Consider the following 24,678-nt stretch of genomic DNA (forward strand, 5'->3'; position numbering starts at 1 on the left):
ATGTACTCTTGACCACTGTAAAATGGGTTGATCTTTATCTTCAAACTACACACCTTTCCTTTTCTGCCCCACACCTAGCAAAAGTTGAATCCCAATATCCTCCTCAACTGATCAACATTATCTTTATAGTGTGGGTTAAACTTCAATTTGTTACTTGCAACAATGTATGTTTCTTTTGAAAGATTTTTAACACACCTGTAACATTTTTCAGAGAAAGAAAAAATGATTTGTTTGTATTGTCTGATTAGGGTTGGCTCAAGACTGTTTTGACTGAAAAACACTTCCCTGTTTCCTGCTAAGAATCGTGCTGGGTATACATTGGAACTGCATTATATGCCCAGTGTAGACCCATATAAAGTAGTTTATCTGTACTGAACTGCATTACATGGTTCTGCACTGACCATATAATTCTGTTCCAGATTGCATTATATGATACTGTAGATCCATCCTGAATAAAGCAAGGATTGTTGGAACCTCACCAAGCAAGTCTGCTTGAGCAGTTTGGGAGTGGCATTACATTTTTAACATTTTCAATAAAATATTAATTGTCTTACATGATATATATCTTGCAGGTTTAATATTGAATGTTTAAATTCATTTTCTGTGCTCTGGGTCTTTAGACAGGTGATGCAAGAAATTCAACATATAAAATAAGACTGGAATAAAACTCATTCACACACAGCAAAACTCTTATGCAATGTTTGCTCTCTCTCCTCCCACAAAGTAAGCTTAGAATATTTATATCTGCAGCATCATTAGGACGACACATAGGAACCCTTCTGTTGGTGGATGTGAGAGCTACCAGTGTTTGCAAGAAGATGCACTATGACCAAAGGCTCTATACAGTTAGTTAGGAAGAGGAACAGTTAAAATGCTCTGTGGGGATAATGACAATCCATTCTTCCCAAGCCAGTCTAGGTTTTAATTCAGGGCCATCAACTATTCATATCATGTCAATGGTGTGATACTAGAAATTCAAACATCTGATGTGCTCTAAAACTATTCACTCTATGGTGTGCCTTGTTGAAATGACACATCTTCAGATGTCCCTTACTTTTCCCTCTTTAATGTATGAAGTTGTGACTTAGATTTCAAATGCAGAAGATAAAACTTTTAAAGAATCTTGACCTCTGAGTATCTTACACTGAAGGAATAGGCCCAACTGCAGTCATGTCATTCTTTTTAAAAAATGTATAAAGGCTTTAAAGATACCATGTTTCTTTTATAAGAACTGTGAACCCAAGGGTCTACCAACAAAGATCTGTATGTAATCTGGTATTTCATCCTTGCTTGCATTATGAAGTGGGACATTTATTCAAGTTCTTTGTGTATTTCACTCTTTGAGATGTCTGTTCTTTTGAAATAATTCACTTTATTAAAACAGCTGTTTTGTAAGAGGTACAAACATGATAGTGCTGGGGACATGACATTCAAGATAATAAATGTGAACTGTTTGTGAGACTGGTTTGCAGAATAATGTATTTCACATGTGAAGATAGATGAAGATAAACAGTCATGACAAATACAAACTGCTACCAGGTATTGTGGCTTGTCACTTGCTTTACAAATTCCGTATTTTTTCATTCTTAGGAAAGGGGCACAATACTAGGAAGATAATTAAGTCATTCAGCCTTTTTTCTTTCTTTTCCATGCCCAGTATAATTATTATGGAGTTTGAAATCAAGAACTAAAAATACTGGTCATATTCATAAAATCATACAGTTGAAAGCAATCACAAGGGCCATTCAGTCCAACCCCCTGCCATGTAGGAAAACACAATTAAAGCAGTCCTGATAGGTGGCCATCTTGCCTTTGTTTAAAACCCCTAGAGAAGGAGACGCCACCTCCCTCTGAAGCAGCATATTTCACTGTCAAATACCTTTTACAGGCAGAGGTTTCTTTCTAATGTTTGGTGGAATCTCTTTTCGCGTAGTTTGAATCCATTGCTTCATGGCCTGGTGTCTAGAGTAGCAGAAAATAAGTTTGCTCTATCCTCAACATGACATTTTTTAAAATATTTAAACATATCTAACAGGTCCCTCTAAAGCTTTTCTTCTCCAAGTTAAACGTACTGAGAACTTGTCATTATTGGGCAATTTCCCTTTTTCTCTTACTATATGAAGGCCCAAAGAAAAGGGATTTACCGTATATACTCAAAGATAAGCCGAGTTTTTCAGCTCTTATTTATGAGCTGAAAAAGCCTCCCACGGCTTATATTCGGATCAAGGTCAAGCCAGCAGCGGAGCCTGGAGGCCACAGTATGTTTTCTTTTCCAAAACCTCCCTTCTTTGCTTCTCCTCCCAGGCTGGTTATCTTATTTTTTTTTTTGAGAGAGAGAGACAGAGACAAGAAGTGAATGTTTTCAAAAGCGAAAGGAGAATGGGAGAGAAACCCTTGCAAGCCAGATTGCATGGGTAGAAGGGGAAGGAAAAAAGATATTCCTGCAAATTTGCACAATTCATTACTATTACTGTTACTACTACTACTACTACTACTACTAGTACTATTATTGCAAGAACATTTGAGTCCAAAGGGAGGGAAGGAGGGAAAAGAGAGCAACAGAAGGTGTGTATTTCTTTTTATTCCTAAGGAAACAAAAATGAGGTGGGTTTTTTTTGGGAGGGGGAGAGAAGTTTTTAAAAGTCTTTTCTGGCTACTTTTAGAGTTTGAAAAAGGGAGAAAGAAAAGAGGTGGGAAAGGGCAGGAGAAAAGAGGCCAAAGTTGTTTTTAGGGGGCTTTGCTTGCATTTCTTCCTTGGGTAAATGCATGCCCCAAAGCTTCTAAATATTTATATAGATGTTCCCCCTACAAATACATTAATATATGAATTTTCCCCTCATATGTTTACAGGTCTTTGCAAATCCTATGTAAATATAGATAGAGATTTCCATGTACCTGTATATCTGTTCCTATATGTATACATTAATTTTATATATGAATTTTATATGAATTTTACCTTCACATGTTTGCAAGTGCAGAGGGAAAATGTGTGTGTGTGTGTGTGCGCGCACACACACACACACACATGTCTAGATAGATATAAACATTGATAAATAGGGCTTACAAATATTGCAGGAGGAAAATGCACATAGAGGATTTGCAAAGGTTTCAGGGGAAATTACACATGTGAAATTAGTATATATAATGATAGATCTATATCTAGCTCTGCATTGTTTATGTAGGCATTATATGTTTGCCTGTTACTATGTTGGAAGCTGGCCTGAGTCCCCAGGGGAGATAGATAGGGCAGGGTACAAATGAAGCTGTTGTTGATGATGATGATTATTATTAATAATCATCATCAACAGGGTACAAATGAAGCTGTTGTTGATGATGATGATGATGATTATAAAGTTGTTGCTTTTCCACTTATAGAGTTAGTTTACTGTTTTTTCTTTGAAATATAGTAAATATTCAAAACATTTAACCCACTGATGCCTCAATTAATGTAATTTTATTGGTATCTAATTTTATTTTTGAAATTTACCAGTAGCTGCTGCATTTCCCACCCTCGGCTTATACTCGAGTCAATAAGTTTTCCCAGTTTTTTGTGGTAAAATTAGGTGCCTCGGCTTATATTTGGGTTGGCTTATACTCGAGTATATAGGGTAATTGTTTGTGTTTGTAACACTAGTGATCCTTATTTGTTACACCCTTGAATTCAGATATTTCTGGAGCTGCCTCTACTATGATTACTGCATTTATTTCTCGAAAGGCGCCTGTACATAGGGAAGTTGCATGACAGGAACCAAGTTGTCAGCTGTAGTTTATCATACTAGGAAAAGAAGCAGCTCTTCTGATTAAGGACCTCATCAAATTGAGGTCTGAATCTGTGGGGCAGCAGGGGAAAACAGTTGCCCTGCATTGCCCACTGCACTCCTTGCCCCATTCTATGGGGGGGGGGGAGGTTGCCACCCAGCTTCCCCCTGTTCTTCCCTTTGGAATACGACAAGCCTCCCGTGTTCCCAGGGAAGCATCTTAGCATATTGCCATGGAGTAAACATCCTGGTAGTGTGCCAGGACACTTCCAGTACTCCATGTGATGAGGTAGTAAGACATCTGGAGCTTCTGCCAAAACCTGTGTTTACATCTTGCTGTCTTAATTCCAATACTTACAAGTAACATTGTGGTGCTCCCCTTTGTTCCCTTCTCTTGCTTTACTCCTGTTGCTGTTTTCTCCTATCACTGCTATCATTTATAGGCTTGTCCTTTTGTTTTCCTTATGTCTTATTTGGTCATATTCATAAAATCATAATAGAATATAATAGGCTCCAGAAAGCTCCAGTGTATGAAAGAGTAAAGGGCATGATTTGCAGATTTCTGGATTTTATTGCACTCAGTCCCAATCCCAAAATTGGAAAAATAAGTTTTACATTTGAAGCTTTAAAGTCACTCTGTACTACATTTGAAGAAGTGAGTTATATCCATAGAAGTTCATACTAAACTCAAATCCAGGTAGTCTTAAAGATGCTGCCAAAATCCTTTTTTTTTCATTCTCTTTCTCCATTTTTCTATACTGTCTTATGTTCAGTAGAGTATCTTTAATATAACATTACAAATGCAGGTATCAGGCTTTTATGGCACCTTTAAGACTGTTGACATGACCATCAAAGCTTTTTTTGCACAAGAAGAGCTCAATTGAGAAAGAACAGTATCAGTAGAAATGCATGCTATTCATGTTACACTACATATCAAATGTTATCCGCCTTTTAATTCTCTCTGGCTTTTGAGAATGGAAATATTAAAAGAAAGAGCTTAGTATTTTGTTTTAATTATATTGGATTTTTTTTGGGAGGAGGAGTCACTTTTAGTTAATCTTGTCAACAAGGGCTACTACCCTTCCTGTAGTTTTCCTACCAGTCACTACACAAAAGTCATATTCTCTCCATTCACATATTTGCCAGTGTATGGAAGGCAATTAGCATTATTTCAGTCTCTGCTGTTGCTATGTACTTGTAAATTATTTCCTACTTGTGCCCTGCCCTCACATGATTTTCTGGGGGAAATGTACATTGGCCCCTTATACGCAGCTGTATAAAATTCAGATTATCTGCTTTCAACTGGATTATCTGGCAGTGTAGACTCATGTAATCCATTTCAAAGCAGATAATGTGGATTATCCGACTTGATATTCTGGATTATGTGGCAGTGTAGAAGGGCCCTCAGATGTAATTTACCATTACTATCCTCTGAGGGTCAGAGAAGATTATACAGTTGTGAACCCATCAATGAACAGGGATTTTAGCTTTAGTCTTGTACAGTCATAAAATCATAGAGTTGGAAGACAATACAAAGGCCATCCAGTCCAACCCACTGACCTAATCCAACTATCAAATCATTTGACCTAGTTGGCCAGTCTTCATACTTTTTCATAAAGATGGTAAGAATCCATACATATCTAATAATAAACTCATGTCTGGTGCTTTCTCAGCTTGTAGATATAGGACCATTTTTTTATTATTGGCTTTAATGTGTGGAGTTCAGAATCTGATCAGCAACCACAATCCCATTTTTACATGTTAATAAGAACTGTAAATAAACCACATTGAAAGTGTGGTTTACCCCTGTAGTGGGATCACACTGATACTAAACAATGGAGGTCATGTGTAGTTTCTTAAAGAACAATTCAGGAAGAAAGTTGGATGAGGAGGGAAGAGTAAAACAAGAAAATCTCATTACAAGTTTTTAAAGTTATAGAATTCTTATAATGAATATAAACAGCTGAAATAGGGGAGTCTAACAAACCTGGTGCCTTAATACAAATGATAGTGACAGCTTTCCTTCCAGTCTTTACACTCTCATGGAATGGCTGCTTCTAAATGTAAGCTGAGGAAATAACCCAATTGAGGTGGTCTCCCAGCAGGATTGAACAATTTTGCTTTTTATTTCCCTCTAGCTGGTAGCACATGCTATTACTTAATAGCGTATTCTATTGAAAATATGTTTTTGTTTCAGGAAAAGTTCATAAATTGAAATATTTTCCTCTAATGGATAATTCCTTTTTCTATTCATTGTTTTTAACAGCTGAAGATGCGTGTGGAGGGACAATGAGGGGATCCAGCGGCATCATCTCGAGCCCTAATTTTCCCAATGAGTACCACAACAATGCAGACTGCACATGGACCATAGTGGCAGAACCTGGAGACACAATTTCCCTCATATTTACAGATTTTCAAATGGAAGAAAAATATGATTACTTGGAAATAGAAGGCTCAGAACCACCAACCATTTGGTGAGTGAAATTTTGTTTTGAAAGAGCTATCTTTGGTGAAATATCAGGAATCTTATCTAACTCATTTTAAAAATTCTGAAAATCACTGGAGAGTTCGTATTATCAATGAATCTGAGGTTTAAAAGACATGGTTGTTTAAAAGAAATGTGCGGGGAATGGAGAACGGAATTGCAAATCTCTGCAAAGGAAACTTCAAATCCCCCTACATTGTTTTCTTGACCTAAAATGCTCTCCTCAGCTGATATTATGCATAACTGTGGATGAACAAGACATGCATAGTATGCAAATCTGAGTGTACAGATTTGGTTATAGAACAATACCTGGCATCATTATTTTATAAAAGCTAGAAAGAGTAAGAATTTTAAAAACTATATTTGTTTTACATAGGACAGGAATACACAATAAATGATAAGAAATCCTCATTGAATTGTCTAAGGGCCCTTCCAGACAGGCCCTATATCCCAGAATCTGATCCCAGGTTTTGTGCTTTAAACTGAATTATATGAATCCCCACTGCCAGATAATCTGGGATAAACAGATATCAGATCCTGGGATATAGGGCCTGTCTGGGAGGGCCCTTAGACAATTCAATGAGGATTTCTTATCATTTATTGTGTATTCCTTTCCTATGTAAAACAAATATAGTTTTGAATTGAAACACATTTTTGTATGTTTCGGCTATTTCCCAACTACCAGTGGTGCATCAATTCAGGGGCAGCTGTTTCAGCACACCCCAGTAACATCATTGAAAGATATCTGCAATCCCCAAAATTCTCAGAACCCAGTATTAAACTTGGATAGGGCATGAATGACAGTGTGGTTCTGAAAAAAGTAATGAAAACAAAATTGCTACTACATTTTTGTGTTTTTTTATTTGTTTTATTTTTATCCCTGCATTCTAACAATATAGGGAGTCAAGATCTGCTTGTACAGGGCTGTTTAGCCAAAAGCTGTGTTGCTATATGAATATATAATTAGTGCAAAGAGGGGAAATCAATATGATATGACCAAGGATTTTCATATCTCTAGTTAATTTCAGTGTGACATTTCCAGTACAGATAGATGTGGGATGAAATGGCCTTTCACTAATTGAGGAATGAGAAATTTGTGCTGTTCCAGACATATTCAGACTGCATTATCACTTCTAGCCAATATGGCTAGCCAATATGACTAGAAGAAGATATTATTGGCTCTCGTGTCCAACAACATATAGAGGACTACAGGTTCTTTCCTGCTGATAATATCCAAATATTTTGCATTCTTTATGTCCTGATGGATGCTTTACTGAAAATAGTTTTTGCTAATATTTAAATCAAGCAATTATCAGAAATGAAAATATTCATATTTGTCAGTGAGATCTCATACTAGTAAATTGTTTAGGCATATCAGTAGCATAATTATTTTAAAACCAGAATGTATTACTTCTATTAATAGAAGAACACAAATAACATAAAGATGATATTAATCTGTCGGTTTCCTAAATCTTTATTCGCTTTTATGGAGCAATTCTGTGTAGAGTTAATCTGACACTAGAAAAGAAAAAAGAGCTAATTTTCTTCTGTTAATTTTTCCCCATAGATGCAAGAAACTTAATACTGAAAAGACTGAATAGAGTAAACATATAAAGATGGAAATGTTCCTATTACCTAAGTTCAAACTATAAATTAAAGTACAGCATTAAAATGCTAATTTAATAATTGCTAATTTCAAAGAGCAGATTGACGAGGCATTCTATCCCAAGCTTGTCATTCATGTTATGGAATTAGATTGATGCACTCGGTTATGCAAAAGCACCTCTCCATATGCTAAGAAAAAACAGATCTACAAAACTTAATTAGCAGAGATTTGTTAATTAGATTTGTTATGTTAATACTTTTATCCCTTTAGAATAATATTGAGCTTCACTTCTAATAGCTATGTTGATTATGTATTCAAGAAATACTCTATCAAAGGATCCTATGCTTTAGAAGACAGAAAGAATTGGTCTTTCAAAATCCTGTTGAAACCAAAAATAAGGTTATAATTTTTTTTCCAGACAATAATGTGAAATTCTATCTTCAGATTATTTTAGCTACTTTATATTTTGTCTTTTAAGAAGTTAATTCTGTAAAGAACAAAAGTTCAATAATAAACATTCTGCAATACAACATAAATCTATCTAATAAAAAACAAAATTGACTGGTGGTGAACCACTCAATAGTGAAAAACCACTGCATGATCTTGGAGAAGTCACAGTATTTCAGCCCAGAGGAAAGCAAAAGTTAACTCCTATGACCGAATATTGCCAAGGAAACCTTTAGGATAGTATAATTTTAGGGTCACCATAGTCAGTAGAGACTTGAAGACAGACAACAATTCAGTAAATATGCCAAAAAGATATTTTACTCCTAATCAAGATAGTTAGAATTTAATATCAATGTTCATAATATTTGAAGAATATTTATATAGGGACAAAGAAGGGGCTATTCTGAATTAATTTTTGAATGTAACATACATTTTTAAGGAACCAGGTAGCATAAGATATTTTGATACATTTGGATTTTCAGTCTTATTTAATTTTTGAAACTTGTTCCCTATCTTAAGAGACTTACAAAATAATTTCTTTCACCCTCTACAAGCAAATAGAATATTTCATTTTCTCAGCTGAGAAATAGCTTAGCCATTGGGTGCCTTATTTTTCTATCCCGAGTTATGTGGAACACTAAAAAACTCTCTCTATGGGACCTTTCTTGAAATCAGCTTGTATTGGACTCTGGCTGGGTTAACATTATATTTCTTTCAAATTTCACAGTGCCACTTATGGCAGCTACCAGTTGCTTTGATTTTATTTACTGGTACACACAACAGTAGCTTATCTAACACTATTATAAACAACATATGAAATTAAGATACTACTGATATTTAGCATCTTTCAAATCTATGCAGACAGCTTCTCACCAAACTAACTTAATTACATTGTCTGGGGAATCACTCTCAGAATAGATGCAGCTGTTGCATTTTTCTTTTTCAGAGATAATTATAATTAAGGGCAATCTTCCTAATAAGAAGATAAAATTAATGTTTTATAGTTCTGATGCCTATGAATTAAAGCAAACAGCTCTTCAGAACTGAATGAAGAGCTATTTATCACAACAGATAAAGTATTAAGTAATGGGCCGACGGGTTTGAACTAAAAATATAGATACACTGCTCTGAATCCCTTTAAGCATTTTCCATCAGAAAACCTGTAAACAATAACATAGAGAATCAAACAGTCATCTAAGGACCTTTCCACACAGTCATATAATACAGAATATCAAGGCAGATAATCCACAATATCTGCTTTGAATTGGGTTATCTGGGTCTGCACTGCCATATAATCCAGTTCAATGTGGATTTTATACAGCTGTGTGAAAGGGTCCCAAATTTATTCCATTAAAGCTGTCTTTTTGTATAGTGATATGAATGGAAATAATGCTTATTTACTGTGTGATTTACACACGGGTGGATTTCACATCTAATTGCAGTGTGTTCAGGTCCAAACCTGTCACTCAACTGGTTTATCGATACTGAACTGTTGATTTACCAAATATAGTGACAGAAGAATTATTATAGTAACATTGATAGTATATGTTCACTAAATGTATAGGTGTAGTAATTTCTGCTATGAATGACAGTGGCAATTAGTAGTCATGTGGGCAAAATTCATTTCTCCCATTTCCATTGTTTATTTCATTTATTTCGTTCCTTCGGAGGCAAGGAACAGGAAGGCCTCTCCTGGTACAAAAATAAATTCAACGTGAAAGCAGGTGGGAGTGGGTCCAAGCCTGCTTTTTGGCATCATAGTTATAGAGGGGATGAGAGGGATTGCACTCAGGGAAACCTACCTTGCACTATTATTAAGGGCTAGGGTCGGACCCTAACCCTTAATAATGGTGCAAGGTAGGTTTCCCTGAGTGCAAGGGTGCGCTGCGTTCACTGGCATCTTGCTGGGGCTTGCCTTCCATTGCGTTTGCCAGGGACCTTGCTCCAGAACTATGCAGGCCCAAAGGCCATGGCAGGTGCTCACACTTTTGGCCTACACGCTACATACACATTGCATGTGTGGTGTGTTGGCCCAAACTGCAAGCCCTGGCAGACATGTGCACTTTGGACCTACATGTCACACACACACTATGAGTGTGGCATGTAAGCCTAAACCATGAGCGCCTGCCAGTGCCTGCAGATGATCACTGAGTAAGGAGAGTTCCTTACTCAGCACTTGGCCCTGGCAGGTGCTTGTGCTTTAGGCCTACATGCTACACACACACTATGTATGTGGTGTGTAGGCCCAAAGCATGAGTGCCTGCCAGGACCTTTGGGCCTGCACGATGGACGGCAAGCTCTGGCAAGCCGTCAGTGAATGTGGCACATTCCAGCCCTGGGTCCACCCCTAGACCTCAGTAGTGGCATAAGGTAGGGAAATTGTAGCAGCCCTAAAACTGAGGGGAAGGGGAGCATTTGTGCAGGATCTCCTGCCCATTGCCACCAATAGGACGAAAATATTTGGTGCGGGACGAAAAAGCTCATTCAGAAAAGCTCCTTGCAAAAATACCTCTCTTTTACCACACACAGTCGAAAGCACTTCATATTTAGGCTGAGGGAATCTTTTTCTTAATATCCCACACCTTTGCCAACATTAAGCATAGGACCTCAAATCCCACTAGGACAGGGGGTGATCCTTATTTCAGGATCCAGCCACTGCCCACAATAAACACGTGAGGGCGTGCATGCGCGTGTATGAGGTGATGTGACACTGAGGGGAAGAATGTGAGCCAAATCTTCACTGACTCTATGTAGAGCAATTCACCACTCAAGGACACTGTCTTTATTAAAACAAAGAAATGTTTATTTATAGGTTCTTTAGCACAATAAGTGTAACTTGTTGCAAAGGTTTCTTTCTTCAATTTCACTTGTATATAATATAGATAATATCTTTCATTCTTTAACATCAACATCTTGACTGAAACTTTGTCTCAACAGTATTTCTTTTCCTCAGCTTTACCCAGCTGAGAACCTGGACCTAAACTAGTCTTTTTACACTTCAATAGAGCATTTGTAGTTGCACACTTAAACACATATACTCTCCCCTCCAGCACACAGGCTAGAAACTAAACTGAACACACAGAAGTCTTTCCTCTAGCTTCACTCGCTAGAACCTCACACAACTCAATTACAGACATCTTCCTCCTACCTCACTGGCTAGAAACTTCATAACTGAACTCTTTTTAAAATATTCCCTAGCTCTGCCCCTTTCTTGCTAGCCTCCAAATAGTTACATTTCTACAGAAGTAGCTACGTTACCATGGTGACTCGCAGCCAATCAGAAGTAGCTAACTCCTGTCCATCTTCACCATTTAAACCACATTAAATAACATAGATAAAAATCCCCAATAAAATAAGGCTTTCCGTTACACTCCTGTTTTCGGAAGTGGTGCTCAAAAACAAAAACAGAGCCATTCGAATGAAACAAACAGAAACGGATAGCGATCCTATACAAATGCACAAGACTAGTGATTAGATCAATTCTTCTTAACCATATAATGCTGGTATAACCGTTTCAAATTATGGTGGCAGTAAATAACTTGAGGGGCAGCTTAAAGGTTTCTATAATTGTCTCTTTGTATCTCTATTTGGACCTGTGGATTTCATAATGATGTATCTCAAGTCCCTTCTGCACAGCTGAATAAAATCCCACATTTTCTGCTTTGAACTGGAATATATGGCATTGTGGACTCCGATAAATCAGTTCAAAGCAAATATTGTGGGATTTTCTGCCTTGATATTCTGGGTTATATGACTGTGTGGAAGGGACCTGTGTTCTGTGGTGAGCTGCACCAGATACTTCTATACCTGTTTCCGAAGACATCAATATCTCCACATATTTCTTGTGGCACAAGTTCAAGGAAGCATGTACCTATTTTGCTTTTACCTTTGAGCAGGGAAAGAGGTTGTTTCTCATTCTAGCACTTACAACAGGTTCTCTACACTATATTTCAACAACAAAATGACATGGAACATTATTTCTCCCCAGAAATTTTATGGTGTGGAACAATAAAAGAACCCAAGTAGGAAAAAACAACATATTTATTAGGACAATTTTTATTCCACCTATTTTTTTTTAAAAGTACATTTCTGGTGACTCAAACTTTGGGAAATGTTTATAGCTGTTCAAGAGACAATATCATAAAATATCGTCTTAAAGGTCTGGTTAGTGAAATCTGCAGCAAAATAGAATTCTGATTTAAATTGTGCAGTAGTGAAATAGAGTTCAAGCCTAATTTTCATGAAATTTCCCTATTGCTTTTTTAGTTAATGGTGTGTCAAAATCGCTTTTTAAAAACAAAGAAATTGGATTTTATTTTCAGCAGCATTTCTAGCAATAAGGACCATGCTGCTTTATTTTACCTGGCAATGATGGTCTTAGAGATAATCAGTTCCAAAAGAATTGAGAGGTTAAAAAGCAGTAATATGGATCACTATTTTGTTTTCTGACTTATTGGTAGCAGCACGTAGCTCCTGCAGTAGTATAGCTGAACAGTTTGCTTATTTTCAAGGGCAGCCTTTCTATTTTATAAGGAAGCCAAGTGAATAGATTCCATGTGAAAGAATAAGGCTTCCAATAGCAAATTTTCCTCACCAATAATAACGTGTTTTACCTGCATGTGTTTTAACCTTTCTTGCTTACATGTAAGTATTTTAGGCTGCTTTTAAGGCCCTCTGAAGTCAGTATAAAATAAGTATTTTTTAAAATATAAATATATAGAGTAATGTAAAACAATACTATTCCCATAGCCAGTTGCCATAGGTTCAGTGAAATGTATAAACATATTTTTTGCAAAGAGTCCAACTATCCATTATATGCCCTGAAGAAAAGACATTTCAACTAACAACCAAATAGTTGCTTTAGCAGCTTTCCAAACATTAGGAAAAATTGATAGTGGGGAGAAGGGGGTTTCCTTCCATCCTTGGTGCTTGCTCTTTGTTGGGAAAGAAAGAAGAGTACTAATTACAAATATAGTCACTATACTCTTTCAGAGTAGTCTAACAAGTCTTGCGTTATAGTGTTGTGATATAACTTAAAGTGATACCTAAACTTAAGAGTTTAATTTGTTCCATGTTTTTGTTATGTATTTTTAAAGAAGAAAATGTAGCTAAAAATAACAAATAATGCACATTCACATGGAACAATAAAAAAGAAAGATCAACTTTAAAATAATAGAAGCACAAAGTTGTGACAAGGAAGCACAAAGCACAAAGTGAAGAGGCAGAAGCATCATTTTCTTCATACTATACTAATTCCAGGCTCCTTCCCTTTCTCGTTCTCTCTTTCTCCCTCTCTTTATGATGCCAAACATACCAGGAATAAAAACCACATAAAATCAACTAACCCAAAGCTCCTCAAAGTGGACAAGAACAAAGCAGACAGCAATCTCCTAAAGCAGACAAGAGCATGAGGCACGGAGGCTGCCCCCTTGAAGCCCTAAAGCTCTGTACTCTCGCATTAGTGTTCCCTCTGGCACTAATGCTCCCTCTTAACTCAAAATTTTGCTCTTATGTCAAAACAAACCAGGGGCAAGTGACAACTCATAACTCAGAATACTCTTAAGTTGGGACACTCATAAGTAGAAGTTCCACTGTATTGGGTTTTGTCACTTTACCCTCTGCATGAACTCACTTCTGTTCCATTGGGAGGCTGTTTGAAGCAATTCCTTGGATCTGCTCCAGGGCTCTCTCATACATTTGTTTAAAACCAAGAAAAGGTTTGCTGACATTGTCCTATTATTTAAAGGGCAAAATTTCTCCTCTATGATTTTCGCCCTACATTAGGTATAGTGCAAAACATGTTACTTCACTGAGGCTCCCCCAGTAGGTGACACTGGAAAGTATAACTCTTTAAAAAAATGAGAACATCAGAAAAGGAATTCATATTTTTTTTTGGACTTAGGGTGTTTCAGACTCAGGGCAACCCTAAGTCTAAGGTTTAGGTACATGATTTTGGAGGGCCGCCTTTTTGGGGAACCCTTGCAATATATAGAGGAATTGGTGAGGCACAGAATGAGTTGTGTTATTGTTTTTCTGTTAGAACAACCAGTGTATCTCTACCGTGGTACAAGAGAGCCTCGTGGGAACTGGGAGAAAAAAAGATCCTTGTCCTCACAAGGAGAACAATGAGATATATATTAAATAAGAAATGAGAAAATCTATATCTGGCCTGTTCACTTGTTTGAGTAGTCAGTATTTTTTTCCATATCCTGTGCTCTTCCTTACAGCATAGCATTGTGAGATTTCAGAGCTTCTGAGTTTTAAATCAGATGTAGCCTGCCATAACAATCAACATTTCTCTACAAGGACATCTGCAATTCCCATAGTGACTTATCAGGAGTAACCAGTAGAACATGTCAGTGAAAGATTTTAGGATTGTCTAGTAGATTGTGCAAGTGGATGGTGATTTACTTTCACCCTTGAGATGAATGATGTCCAAATAGGAGAAAGTTTCCTTCATCCAAGTTGTTGTTGTTGTTGTTGTTTACTCGTCTCTCCCTGTGGATCAAGGGAGGGAACAACAAGAAATAATATGGTTTTACTTCAGTTAAAAGAGCATATAAAGTCAATAAGTATTAAAAATAATCAATAAATACTTTAAAAAGCATAATTTAAATACTTTCTTGATTGGCCTGCAAGAAGACACTGGTCTTTACTGTTGATTTAAACCGAGACAGCATCTCAAACCGACAAATCTCTTCCAGCATGTCATTCTACAGTCTGGAGGTGGAATAACCATATTTATCCCCTGAGTCTAGTTCTGGTTGACTAAAGTAGATGTCTCTCAAAGGGACTTGAATGTAAGGGATGGATTATGTGAGATTTTGACATAGATACTCTGCCTGCTTTCTCATACTACTGTGACCTCTAGCCAATAATTAAATAGCTTTAGGGATTCTTTCTGCTTTCTTGCTAAGGTTTACTGATGTGAGGATGAGCTATAATTAATTTTTCTCAATGTTAAGCAGTTCATGTGTTCCCCAACACAAGGTATGCTGGGAATTAGACTCAATGCCATATCAGAACATCCTGTCTTTTTATAGAGAAGGGGGCCACAGGAAAAATATTTTGTCTGGATATCAAAAAGTCAAGATTTGTTTATCCTTCCCTTAGTCAAATCGTCTGGTGACATTCAATTTAATTGACTTAAGTATATCAAATATGTGTGATTTCATACTTATATTATGGGAATTGGGTGGGAGTGCTGAAATTATTTATAAAATTACAATGTGTGGTGGAGCTGAATGTGAAATGGGTGTGGTTCCCACGCCTATTTCTGTATACTGTGGCATTGTTTTTTTTTTTTGCCATTTTAGCTAATTTTACTATCTCACATTTAACTTGTGAGTTCAGTAAAATGCAGACATATAGAGGTAACACTTTGTTTAGGCATGCATAAGTATTTGAAACTTGGAATATTTACATTGAAGTATCAGCAAGCTCTCTGTTAGACTTCACGGCCATGTATTATAGGCAAACATATACACTTCCCTTAGGGAGAAACACAGACCTGTCAATGTTGCCTTCCTTATATTACATTATATGTAATATAAGGAAGGCAACATAGCTTTCCTTATACAGTAGAGTCTCACTTATCCAAGCTAAACGGGCCGACAGAAGCTTGGATAAGCGAATATCTTGGATTATAAGGACGGATTAAGGAAAAGCCTATTAAACATCAAATTAGGTTTTGATTTTACAAATTAAGCACCAAAACATCATGTTAGGCAACAAATTTGACAGAAAAAGTAGTTCAATACACAGTAATGTTATGTTGTAATTACTGTATTTATGAATTTAGCACCAAAATATCACGATATATTGAAAGCATTGACTACAAAAATGGCTTGGATTATCCAGAGGCTTGGATAAGCGAGGCTTGGATTAGTGAGACTCTACTGTATTTCATTGTGTGCATGGCATCATGCATTCAGTATCCATTTTATGACATGTAATATGTTATATTTTCATATGAATCTTTCTCTCTGTCTATATTTGCAGGCTTTTCTATAGTTAACACATTATAACACTCTTTTCACCGATGGGAAGAATATTAACATATCCAATCAAGAACAAGAATTATGAAGTCCTGAACACCCAAGCAGCCAATACCAATTTCAGCAGCCTAAGACACAACTCAGTAGCCTAATCTGGCAAATCAAAGACGAAGGTCTTTGACTTAACAGACAATATCTTACTTCATTTGGAGGTCCTAAGGTAGTCCATTCTACAAATTAAGAGTCAGGTCTTGAAATGATTACACCCTGACAGAGCTGTGCGTGTTGCTGGGACAGATAATAATCTTTTGCCTGTGGATCTTCGATCCCTAGTTTGTAGGTACCAAGCCATCAGGGTACTGGGGGAGATTGAGAGTGCAGATCCTTAAATACGAGAACCAAAGTTTGAAATTAGCCTTGGCATGAACTGGTAGCCAGGGTGAAGAGATCGGGTGTAAGTAATACTGACAGCACTGCTCTGGATTAAGGCAAACCTGTCAATAGGTTATTAGAGTAATCCAAGCGAGACATAATCAAGGCCTGGACAAGTAAGTGGGTGGTCTTAATAGTGAAAAAGCTATGGTTTCTATTCATGTTTAAAATGGAAATTACTGTATTTGCTTTTGCTGTTGCCCTGAACAAGCAATGCAAAGAGTAGCATCATCCAGCAGGACTCTAAGTTTCCTATCACCTGAGACAGTAACCACTGGGCACTTCTGTAAACACACTGGAGAGCATGAACAAGATGATGCTAGATGTTCAAGCTGAAACATCAAAATCTCTGTTTTATTCAGCTTGTTAGTCATTCACAAAGAAATTCTCAAGAGACAGTCCATCATGGACTTCCACACAAAGGTTTTCAATTGATTTAAAACTCTGAAAAATCTGTCATTTGCATTAATAACCAAGGAAGTCATGATAGCCCTTCCTCACAAGGAGAACACTTCCAGCCATGAGGGACTCTCTTTGCTCCTTTGGCAAGACTCAAAGAAGTAATGCAACAGTCAACCTCAAAAAGGATCATGATATTTAACTGTTAATAAAATGCTGTAGTATATAAAAAGCCAGTTGTTAAATTCATAAAATATATAGTGGTTTATTTGGATGATTTTAAAATGAACCCAAAGTGTTTTCATATTTGAAAGTCTTCTTACTAGGAAATGGCTTTGGCTTCAGGTATTAATGCCTCCCAGTATTTTATCAGCTGCTGTTGTGTTTACACTAATGATTCCAAATACTTTATTATTATAGTTTTGAAGTCTTTCACACGGTCCTTCTCAAATCTCCCTATTTCTTTTCATATTGTTTTGGATATCTGTTCAAAATTCTACTTTCCTTGCTGAACTTTTGTTTCCCACTCTTTGATTTCATCCATAGTTTACTGTAATTTGTGATGTTTATTGGCAAGCTGAAATTTAATTACAGCTTCTTGTTTTTTCTGTAACATGACCTGAGCATCTTGCCATTTTTGTCAACATTTCAATTGATGATCAAATACAGTTTTTACTACACCAATAGTGCGAATATAATGACTTAGTGAATATAATCACACACGTATTCTGCAGTACACAGAGTTTTCTGTATTACATTTCATGTACTTTTTATATGTCTTATGGTTCTATTGTTTCACACTTTAAGGGACTTACATTTTAAAAACCTTTAATGTAAATCACCTTACCTTATATCAAGTGGTTGGAAAATTCAAGCACAGTATCTGAGAATGTAAAAATTTACAATGAAGCTCCATGAAGGTGCAGAAAATAAAGTCACACAAGCTTCTGGGATTCTTGATTACTTTGAAGGGCCAAATTGGCAGTTAGTTTTAAAATCTGACAACTAAATTAATTTCTCTCCAATCTAAATTAGCAATTACATGGAACCAGATGGAATGCCAGACTTGAGTGCTAAATTGTGATGCCTTTTTCAACTTTGAGTTTAACAACGCAGCAATAAAATAAATCAAGCAGTGGATTTAAACATTGTATCTTGCTTCATTTGTACAATTCTGACTTCTGTTTCTTCATAAACTGGGTCATAGGAAGCTGCAGGCAGCTTCATTTTAACTGTCTGATTACCTCTATACACCCAGAACTGTTGACTTTACAAAATAACTGTGTGTTCTATATAGTGTTACTTTTGTCTCTTCAAAGATCCTGATAGTATGAATTTTACTTATAAATTAATTATTGTTATAAATCAGTGATGAAGCCAGTATTGTAATTTTACATAACGTCTAACAAACAGTAGTACCCTTGATTCTTTCTTCAACTGAAAATGCAGTTTGAGTATCCCTTACCTGAAATGCTTAGGACTGGAAGGTTTTTGGGTTTATTTAGATTCTGGAATACCTGTATTTATTTACACATGTGTACGTACTGCTTCATTCTCTCCACAGAATGGATCAGAGAAAGAACTGCTCAGCTAAATCAGCCGTAAACTACCAGATGTTAGGCTCCACATATTATTCTTGGATATTTATCAATGAATGTCCAGCATTCTAGCATAACTAGTTCCACCAAACAAAATACCATTGTTTTCAAACCCTGAAAATAATGAATTATGTTGTCGAAAATCCATAATAAATAATACAAGGGAAATAAGAAAATTACAGCTACCTGAAATTAGTCATTTGAGAGTCATAAAGTATGTAATTAAAAGGCATTTCAACATAATAAAGTAACCAATAATTTCTTTATTGGTGTAACAATTAATTATTGTTTAGTATACTGTTTAGTTCCCTTCAAAAATTACCATTGGAATGACACGTTTTCTGGACATTTTTGGCAGGTTTGGGGCATGGTTTATGTCATTTTCTTTTCAATAAACATAACAAAATAAGCAATATAGAAAACAATAGTTTTTATCATTACAGCAAGGAACAAAAATTAACTGTTTAATTTAAAAAGTAAATTGCCTTGTTGTGTTTCTAGATGTATAATTGTTTTACAAATATGAAGAAAATCTGACTTCTTCAAATCCCTGGCATTGCTCTGAAGTGATCCACTATACACTCATCTTCATATAAGCTCAGTAGTGAAAAATATTTTAGTTATGTTAACTCCATGTCCCATACAAATCCTATCTCATGCTGATACATTTATTGATCTAATAAGTAAAAATTGTTCTCATTCTTGTTCTGCACTAATACTGGAGGCAAGTAAAGTTCTTAGAGAAGCCACATTTTATTATCTCTCACATGAACATGGGGAGTTGTCTGCTTTTCATCTTCTTACAACATTTCAGAGCAAAAGGTAGATAGTGTGAACCCATCATTGCCACTATATTATCATCTTTGCCTGGTGCAGAAGTCCATGAGCTATGAGAGAGTGATGTATTTTCCACCCTTTGCCATCCCACTACCGAAATAAGAGACCAGAAAACAGTGTGGATTGAACTATGGGCTACTTTTATTTAAACGTTGCCTGAATTAACTTTGACTTGCAGCATATAATCAACGGGGCATGAACATGATGTGGATTTAAGCCAAGGTAGTGGCCCTCCATGATCTACCCCTCGGCTAAGTTGAGCAAAACACCTGGGACCCTGGGTATAGTAAACTTTAATGTCTCCAGGGTAACCTGTTGGGAAAATGTATGAAGAATTCTGCCCCAAGTCCAAAGGATTTTACTGAGGCCAGAACTCTCTCCGTTTCAAGGCCATTTCCATTCGCCCTCACCCCAGTTACGTAAACACAGGTGAAGATTTCCATTCCTGGCCTGTATCACAAAGGGGTGCCTTAGCTGTATATCAAATGTAAACCTATGGCTTCTTTCTGTAGGATGGACTATTTAAAGACCCACAACTCCCAATTTGCCCTTGTAAAAAGTATAGGATAGACAAAAAAAACCCTAGAACATAGGGGGAAAAATTCCTACCCAGCCCCGATAGGCAACCAATATAGTATAATGTTAATGGGCAGGAGGGCGGGTCAACAACGAGCTTGAACTGAGCTCAGTGGGGTGAGCTGCTCAGGTGGAACTATTTACAAAATCACTGGCTTCCCTTCGGTGTGGGTGGCAAAAGGCCTCCCTGCCCGAGCTGCGCGGGGCATGGGAAGCAAATTGGCCCAGTAAAGGGATCATCACAAATGGATTTGTGTGTGTGTATGTATGTGTATGTGTGTGTGTGCGCGCATATATATATATATATAGAGAGAGAGAGAGTTCATGATGGATTTCTGAGTCATTTTTTACATGTTCATGAGTCTACTCTATTCTGTTTCCATACTACTCATTTTTAAAGAAATGTCATAACAGGGCAAATATATTTAAATTAGCCTTTTCCTTTTTAATATTAAAATATCTACGACAACATATCTTCAGACAGTGGTAGCTTAAAACTTCTATTTTATAGAGAAATGAAATGCAAAAGTAGGTTTTACTTAAATTGCCCTGTACAATAATTCCTCTGATTGCATTCCATGTGGTATTTAAATTTTTCTGATATTGAAACTTGTCTGCATGCCATTCCTTAAATATGTATATTATACTTGCCTTTCAGTATTTTGCCATTTCTGTATATGGGTTGTTCCTGCTAATCATAATAAGACAAGCTCTTTGTGGCACATTTGACTTGACAAGGATTTGTATATGGATAATCGTGTCAAAAAAAGGATTTAATGTTACCATTTATTGGATTTATTTTTATATTAATGCACATTGTTGAACTATAATTTTTAAACACACTTACAATTGATCTGTGATTTTTTTAAAAAAAACAATTTGCATTAAAATGAACATTAAAATGGTTATTTAAATAGACATTCTAAAATGAATTTCCTTCTAAATACGTATTTCTGAATGTTTATTGGCTTTTTAAAAATTTCAAGCCACATAGGATTAGCCACTTGAGGGATAAACACAGTTTTGGGAAATAGCACAGGTGACATTTTCTGATATTGCCCAGGAGCGATGGATAAGCTCCTTGCCGACATATAAAGTTCTGAATTCCAGGATTGCTTGGGGGTGGAGCAATATTTTCCTGTTTCAAGAAACATTTTAATGGCACTCAAAATATTATTTCGGCTGGTTTAAGTCTGTAATGAAATCCCATTTTTCTCTATCATTATTGACATGATTTTATTCTGTCTTATCATATTTATCTTTTTTTATATTGATTGTAAATTACCTTGGGGAAGCTCAATGAGTTCAGATATGAATGTGTAAATGAAAAAAAAGTAATGTTATAAAAGGTGTTTGTCAATATGCACTAAAAAGCTTTTAGGATTCCCTTTGCATCATTATAGGGAATGTGTTTTCTTCCAAATCTTGCTGAATTATAGTTCTTATTAATCTTGGCCATCTTGGCCAGTGATGAGGGATGATGGAAATAGCAGTCACTGTATTATTATCTTGGTGATCTATATATTCACCTCCTCTGCCTTATGTGTCTATTTTGCATTGGAACAAGCTGCAGCATAAAGTATGGGTCATCTCAATTTATTGTTTAGCTGGCAAGGTGTTGTAAATGATATTTAACTTAACCTTACCACAGTATTAACTCTCAACAAAAAGGAACCATTCCCTTTTCTGAGTACAGTGATGAAAGGCAAGAGTTTAGGCCAAGTATGAGCAAACTAAGGCCCGGAGCCGGATGTGGCTACCTGGGTGCTTACCTCATGCCCTCCTCTTTTTTTCCCTGTCCTCTTGGCATGAGGACCCAGTGGCCTGCTGCATCCTTATGCAGAAAGGACGGGGAGGAAGGCACACAGCAGCTGAGAGCCCTCTGGAGCTCTATCAGCCAGCACATGTCTTGCCCTCCTCCTGGCATAAGGACAGTGTGAGCACGTAGTGGGTAAGAGCCCTCCAGAGTGCTCTTGGCCATTGCCTGTCTCACTCTCCTCCCAGAAAAATTCTGAGAGGACAGCCCAAAGATCAGGGGGCAGTTGCAGCATGTCTCGCTTTCTTCTTGGCATAAGGATGGGGCGAGCAACCCCATCCTTACGCCAGAAAGACAACCTGAGGATGACGCGGGCCCTGCCCCACTCCTCCCAGCCCCGCCCTCTCCCAGGCCTCCCCTTTCTGGGCCCATCCCACCCAGCACTTGCCCGCCTGCTTCCGGCCCGGCACAGTCCTCTTGTCTGGGCCCACAATGGGGCCCCAAGACAAAAAAGTTTGCCCATGCCTGGCTTAGTCCATCTTTACTGGATGGGAAAAGCTTGCCTGTAGCTCTTTGGTAATTCCCCTCAAAGGAGCACTAGTTGTTAAGGTAGAATCCCTGTATTAACCCATTGGATAAGTCAAATTTTTGTCTAATATTTATTAGATGTAAACATGAGTGTATATAATATATGTACTCTGAAGGACAATGAGAGCATGAAGACTTGCTCTGTGGCAGTGCATATAGAAATCATCTCATACTACACATTACCAGTATGAATAAGACTGCTCCTGTGTCACTGTCTGTAGATTTTTGTTTGCTTTGCATGTGATTTGGTATTCATTCAGAAAAGGGTGGGATGGCTGACTCTTTCTTGTAGCCATGTCATAGTAACTTATTTATTGTTAATTTATTATTTTTCATGCTTATACAGTGCATTGAACACGTTCAATGCACAACATGTTAATTATTTAAGGAAATAGGACTGGTATACACTTGTAACAGTCAAACCAATTGTTTCTTGTCCTTGTGTATAAACAAGGCCGGCCCTAGGCAATTTTCAAATGTAAGTAAGCAGTATTTTTGGCGCCCCTCCCCCCAAACCAATCACTGAATCACATTGCGGGGATGAGTGCTTCTTTGCTCTCCCCTCCCTGGCTTTGGAGGGGCGGTGGGAGCCTCCCCTCCGAAGCTGGTGGGAGCCTGCCCCTCCGGAGGGGCAGTGGGAGCCTGCCCCTCCGAAGCCAGGAAGGGGGGGAGTGCAAAAGAGACCCATTCCTGAGGTGCAGGGAAACAACAGAAATGGCTGTGGTGGCGAGGGAGCCGCAGCCACTTCTGTTGTTTTCCCTCACCGCGGGGATGAGTGATCCTTTGCTTCCCCCCTCCTGGCTTTGGAGGGGTGGTGGGAGGGTGAGGGAGGCCGGCAGAGAGGGAAGTGGAGGCAAGCAGGCTGGCTTGCAGCCAGGTGGGCTAATTGCACTCTCCAAGGCACTACAACTGCGCCCTCAAGGGGACTGCACCTTCAGCAAGTGCATAGTTCGCGTATAGCTTCAACCGCCTGTGTATAAATGACTGAACATAATACTGGATTTGAGCATTGAAAGTAAAATAGAATACAGTGTGACACACAGAGGTGCACTAAATATAAATGTGCATTAGCTCTATATTTTCTATCTTCTGATCTGTTAAACAATCCTTCAGATGTCTAGTAGAAAGCTAATGCATCATGAATTTGGATCATTGACAGCAGTGTGCTAGATTTATATTGTGAAACCTATACTTTTTGTAGCATAAGTTTAAATGTGAAACTTGATGTTTGTACTGATATATTTTACTGTCAATTTGTCAAGCCATAATCGTAAAAGTATGTAATTTAGTGAGAAAAAGAGGATATGTTTTATGAATGGCTTTGAGCTGGATCAACAGTAAATAAGAAATTTTATTCTGTTGTTACCTGACTCCTACCACCACTTATGTGCATTAATATATACACACATGAATGGACACACAGAGAGAGAGACTTTTTTTATTTATTTGGAATTTGTCCAGCGGAAAGCGACTAAAATGATAAAGGTTCTGGAGAACAACTCCTATGAGGAGTGGCATGTTTAGCCTGCTGGGCATGTTTAGCCTGTAGAAGAAAAGGCTGAGAGGAGACATGATAGCAATGTATAAATATGTGGAGAAGTCATAGGGAGGAGGGAGAAGGCTTGTTTTCTGCTGCCCTGGAGACTAGGATGTGAAACAATGGCTTCAAACTACAGGAAAGGAGATTCCACCTGAACATTAGGAAGGACTTCCTCACTGTGAGAGCTGTTCAGCAGTGGAACTCTCCACCTTGGAGTGTGGTGGAGGCTCCTTCTTTGGAGGCTTTTAAACAGAGGCTGGATGGCCATCTGTCGGGGGTGCTTTGAATGCGATTTCCTGCTTCTTGGTAGGGGATTGGATTGGATGGCCCATGAGGTCTCTTCCAACTCTATGATTATATGATTCTATTTTGTAGTATTTTTTAAAAATTGGAAAAAGCTGCAGCTTTTTAATAGGAAACCTGCAGCTCTTACCACTGCGGATTCTTGCATAATTACTGACATTCTTGTTCACATTCAATTAAGATCCTATTGACCGGAATATGAAAATAGTCCAGAAATTAGTGCGAAATGGTTTTTTTTTTTTTGGGGGGGGGGGGTTAATCTCAAATTATTTTAATCAAAATCACCTATTTATGTAATGTGCCAATTTAAGGTCCACATATATTTAATGTGTCTTTCTTTTTCTTTTCTGTTTTTA

General features: G+C 37.4%; 1 protein-coding gene across 8 annotated transcripts in view; it reads left to right on the forward strand.

Moving 5' to 3' along the window:
- Positions 1–24,678, forward strand: part of csmd3 (CUB and Sushi multiple domains 3) — a 709,139-nt gene that overhangs the window by 269,768 nt on the left and 414,693 nt on the right. For all 8 annotated transcript variants that reach the window (XR_010005888.1, XM_062980075.1, XM_062980076.1 and 5 more), the window contains exon 5: positions 6,025–6,232. Coding sequence is in view for 7 of the 8 variants with exons in the window: in XM_062980075.1 (XP_062836145.1) it covers positions 6,025–6,232 (208 nt within the window). In the remaining variant the exon portion in view is untranslated. The remainder of the gene's footprint in view (positions 1–6,024; positions 6,233–24,678) is intronic.

Source organism: Anolis carolinensis, chromosome 4, assembly GCF_035594765.1.
Source record: "Anolis carolinensis isolate JA03-04 chromosome 4, rAnoCar3.1.pri, whole genome shotgun sequence".
Classification (NCBI taxonomy): Eukaryota; Metazoa; Chordata; class Lepidosauria; order Squamata; family Dactyloidae; genus Anolis; species Anolis carolinensis.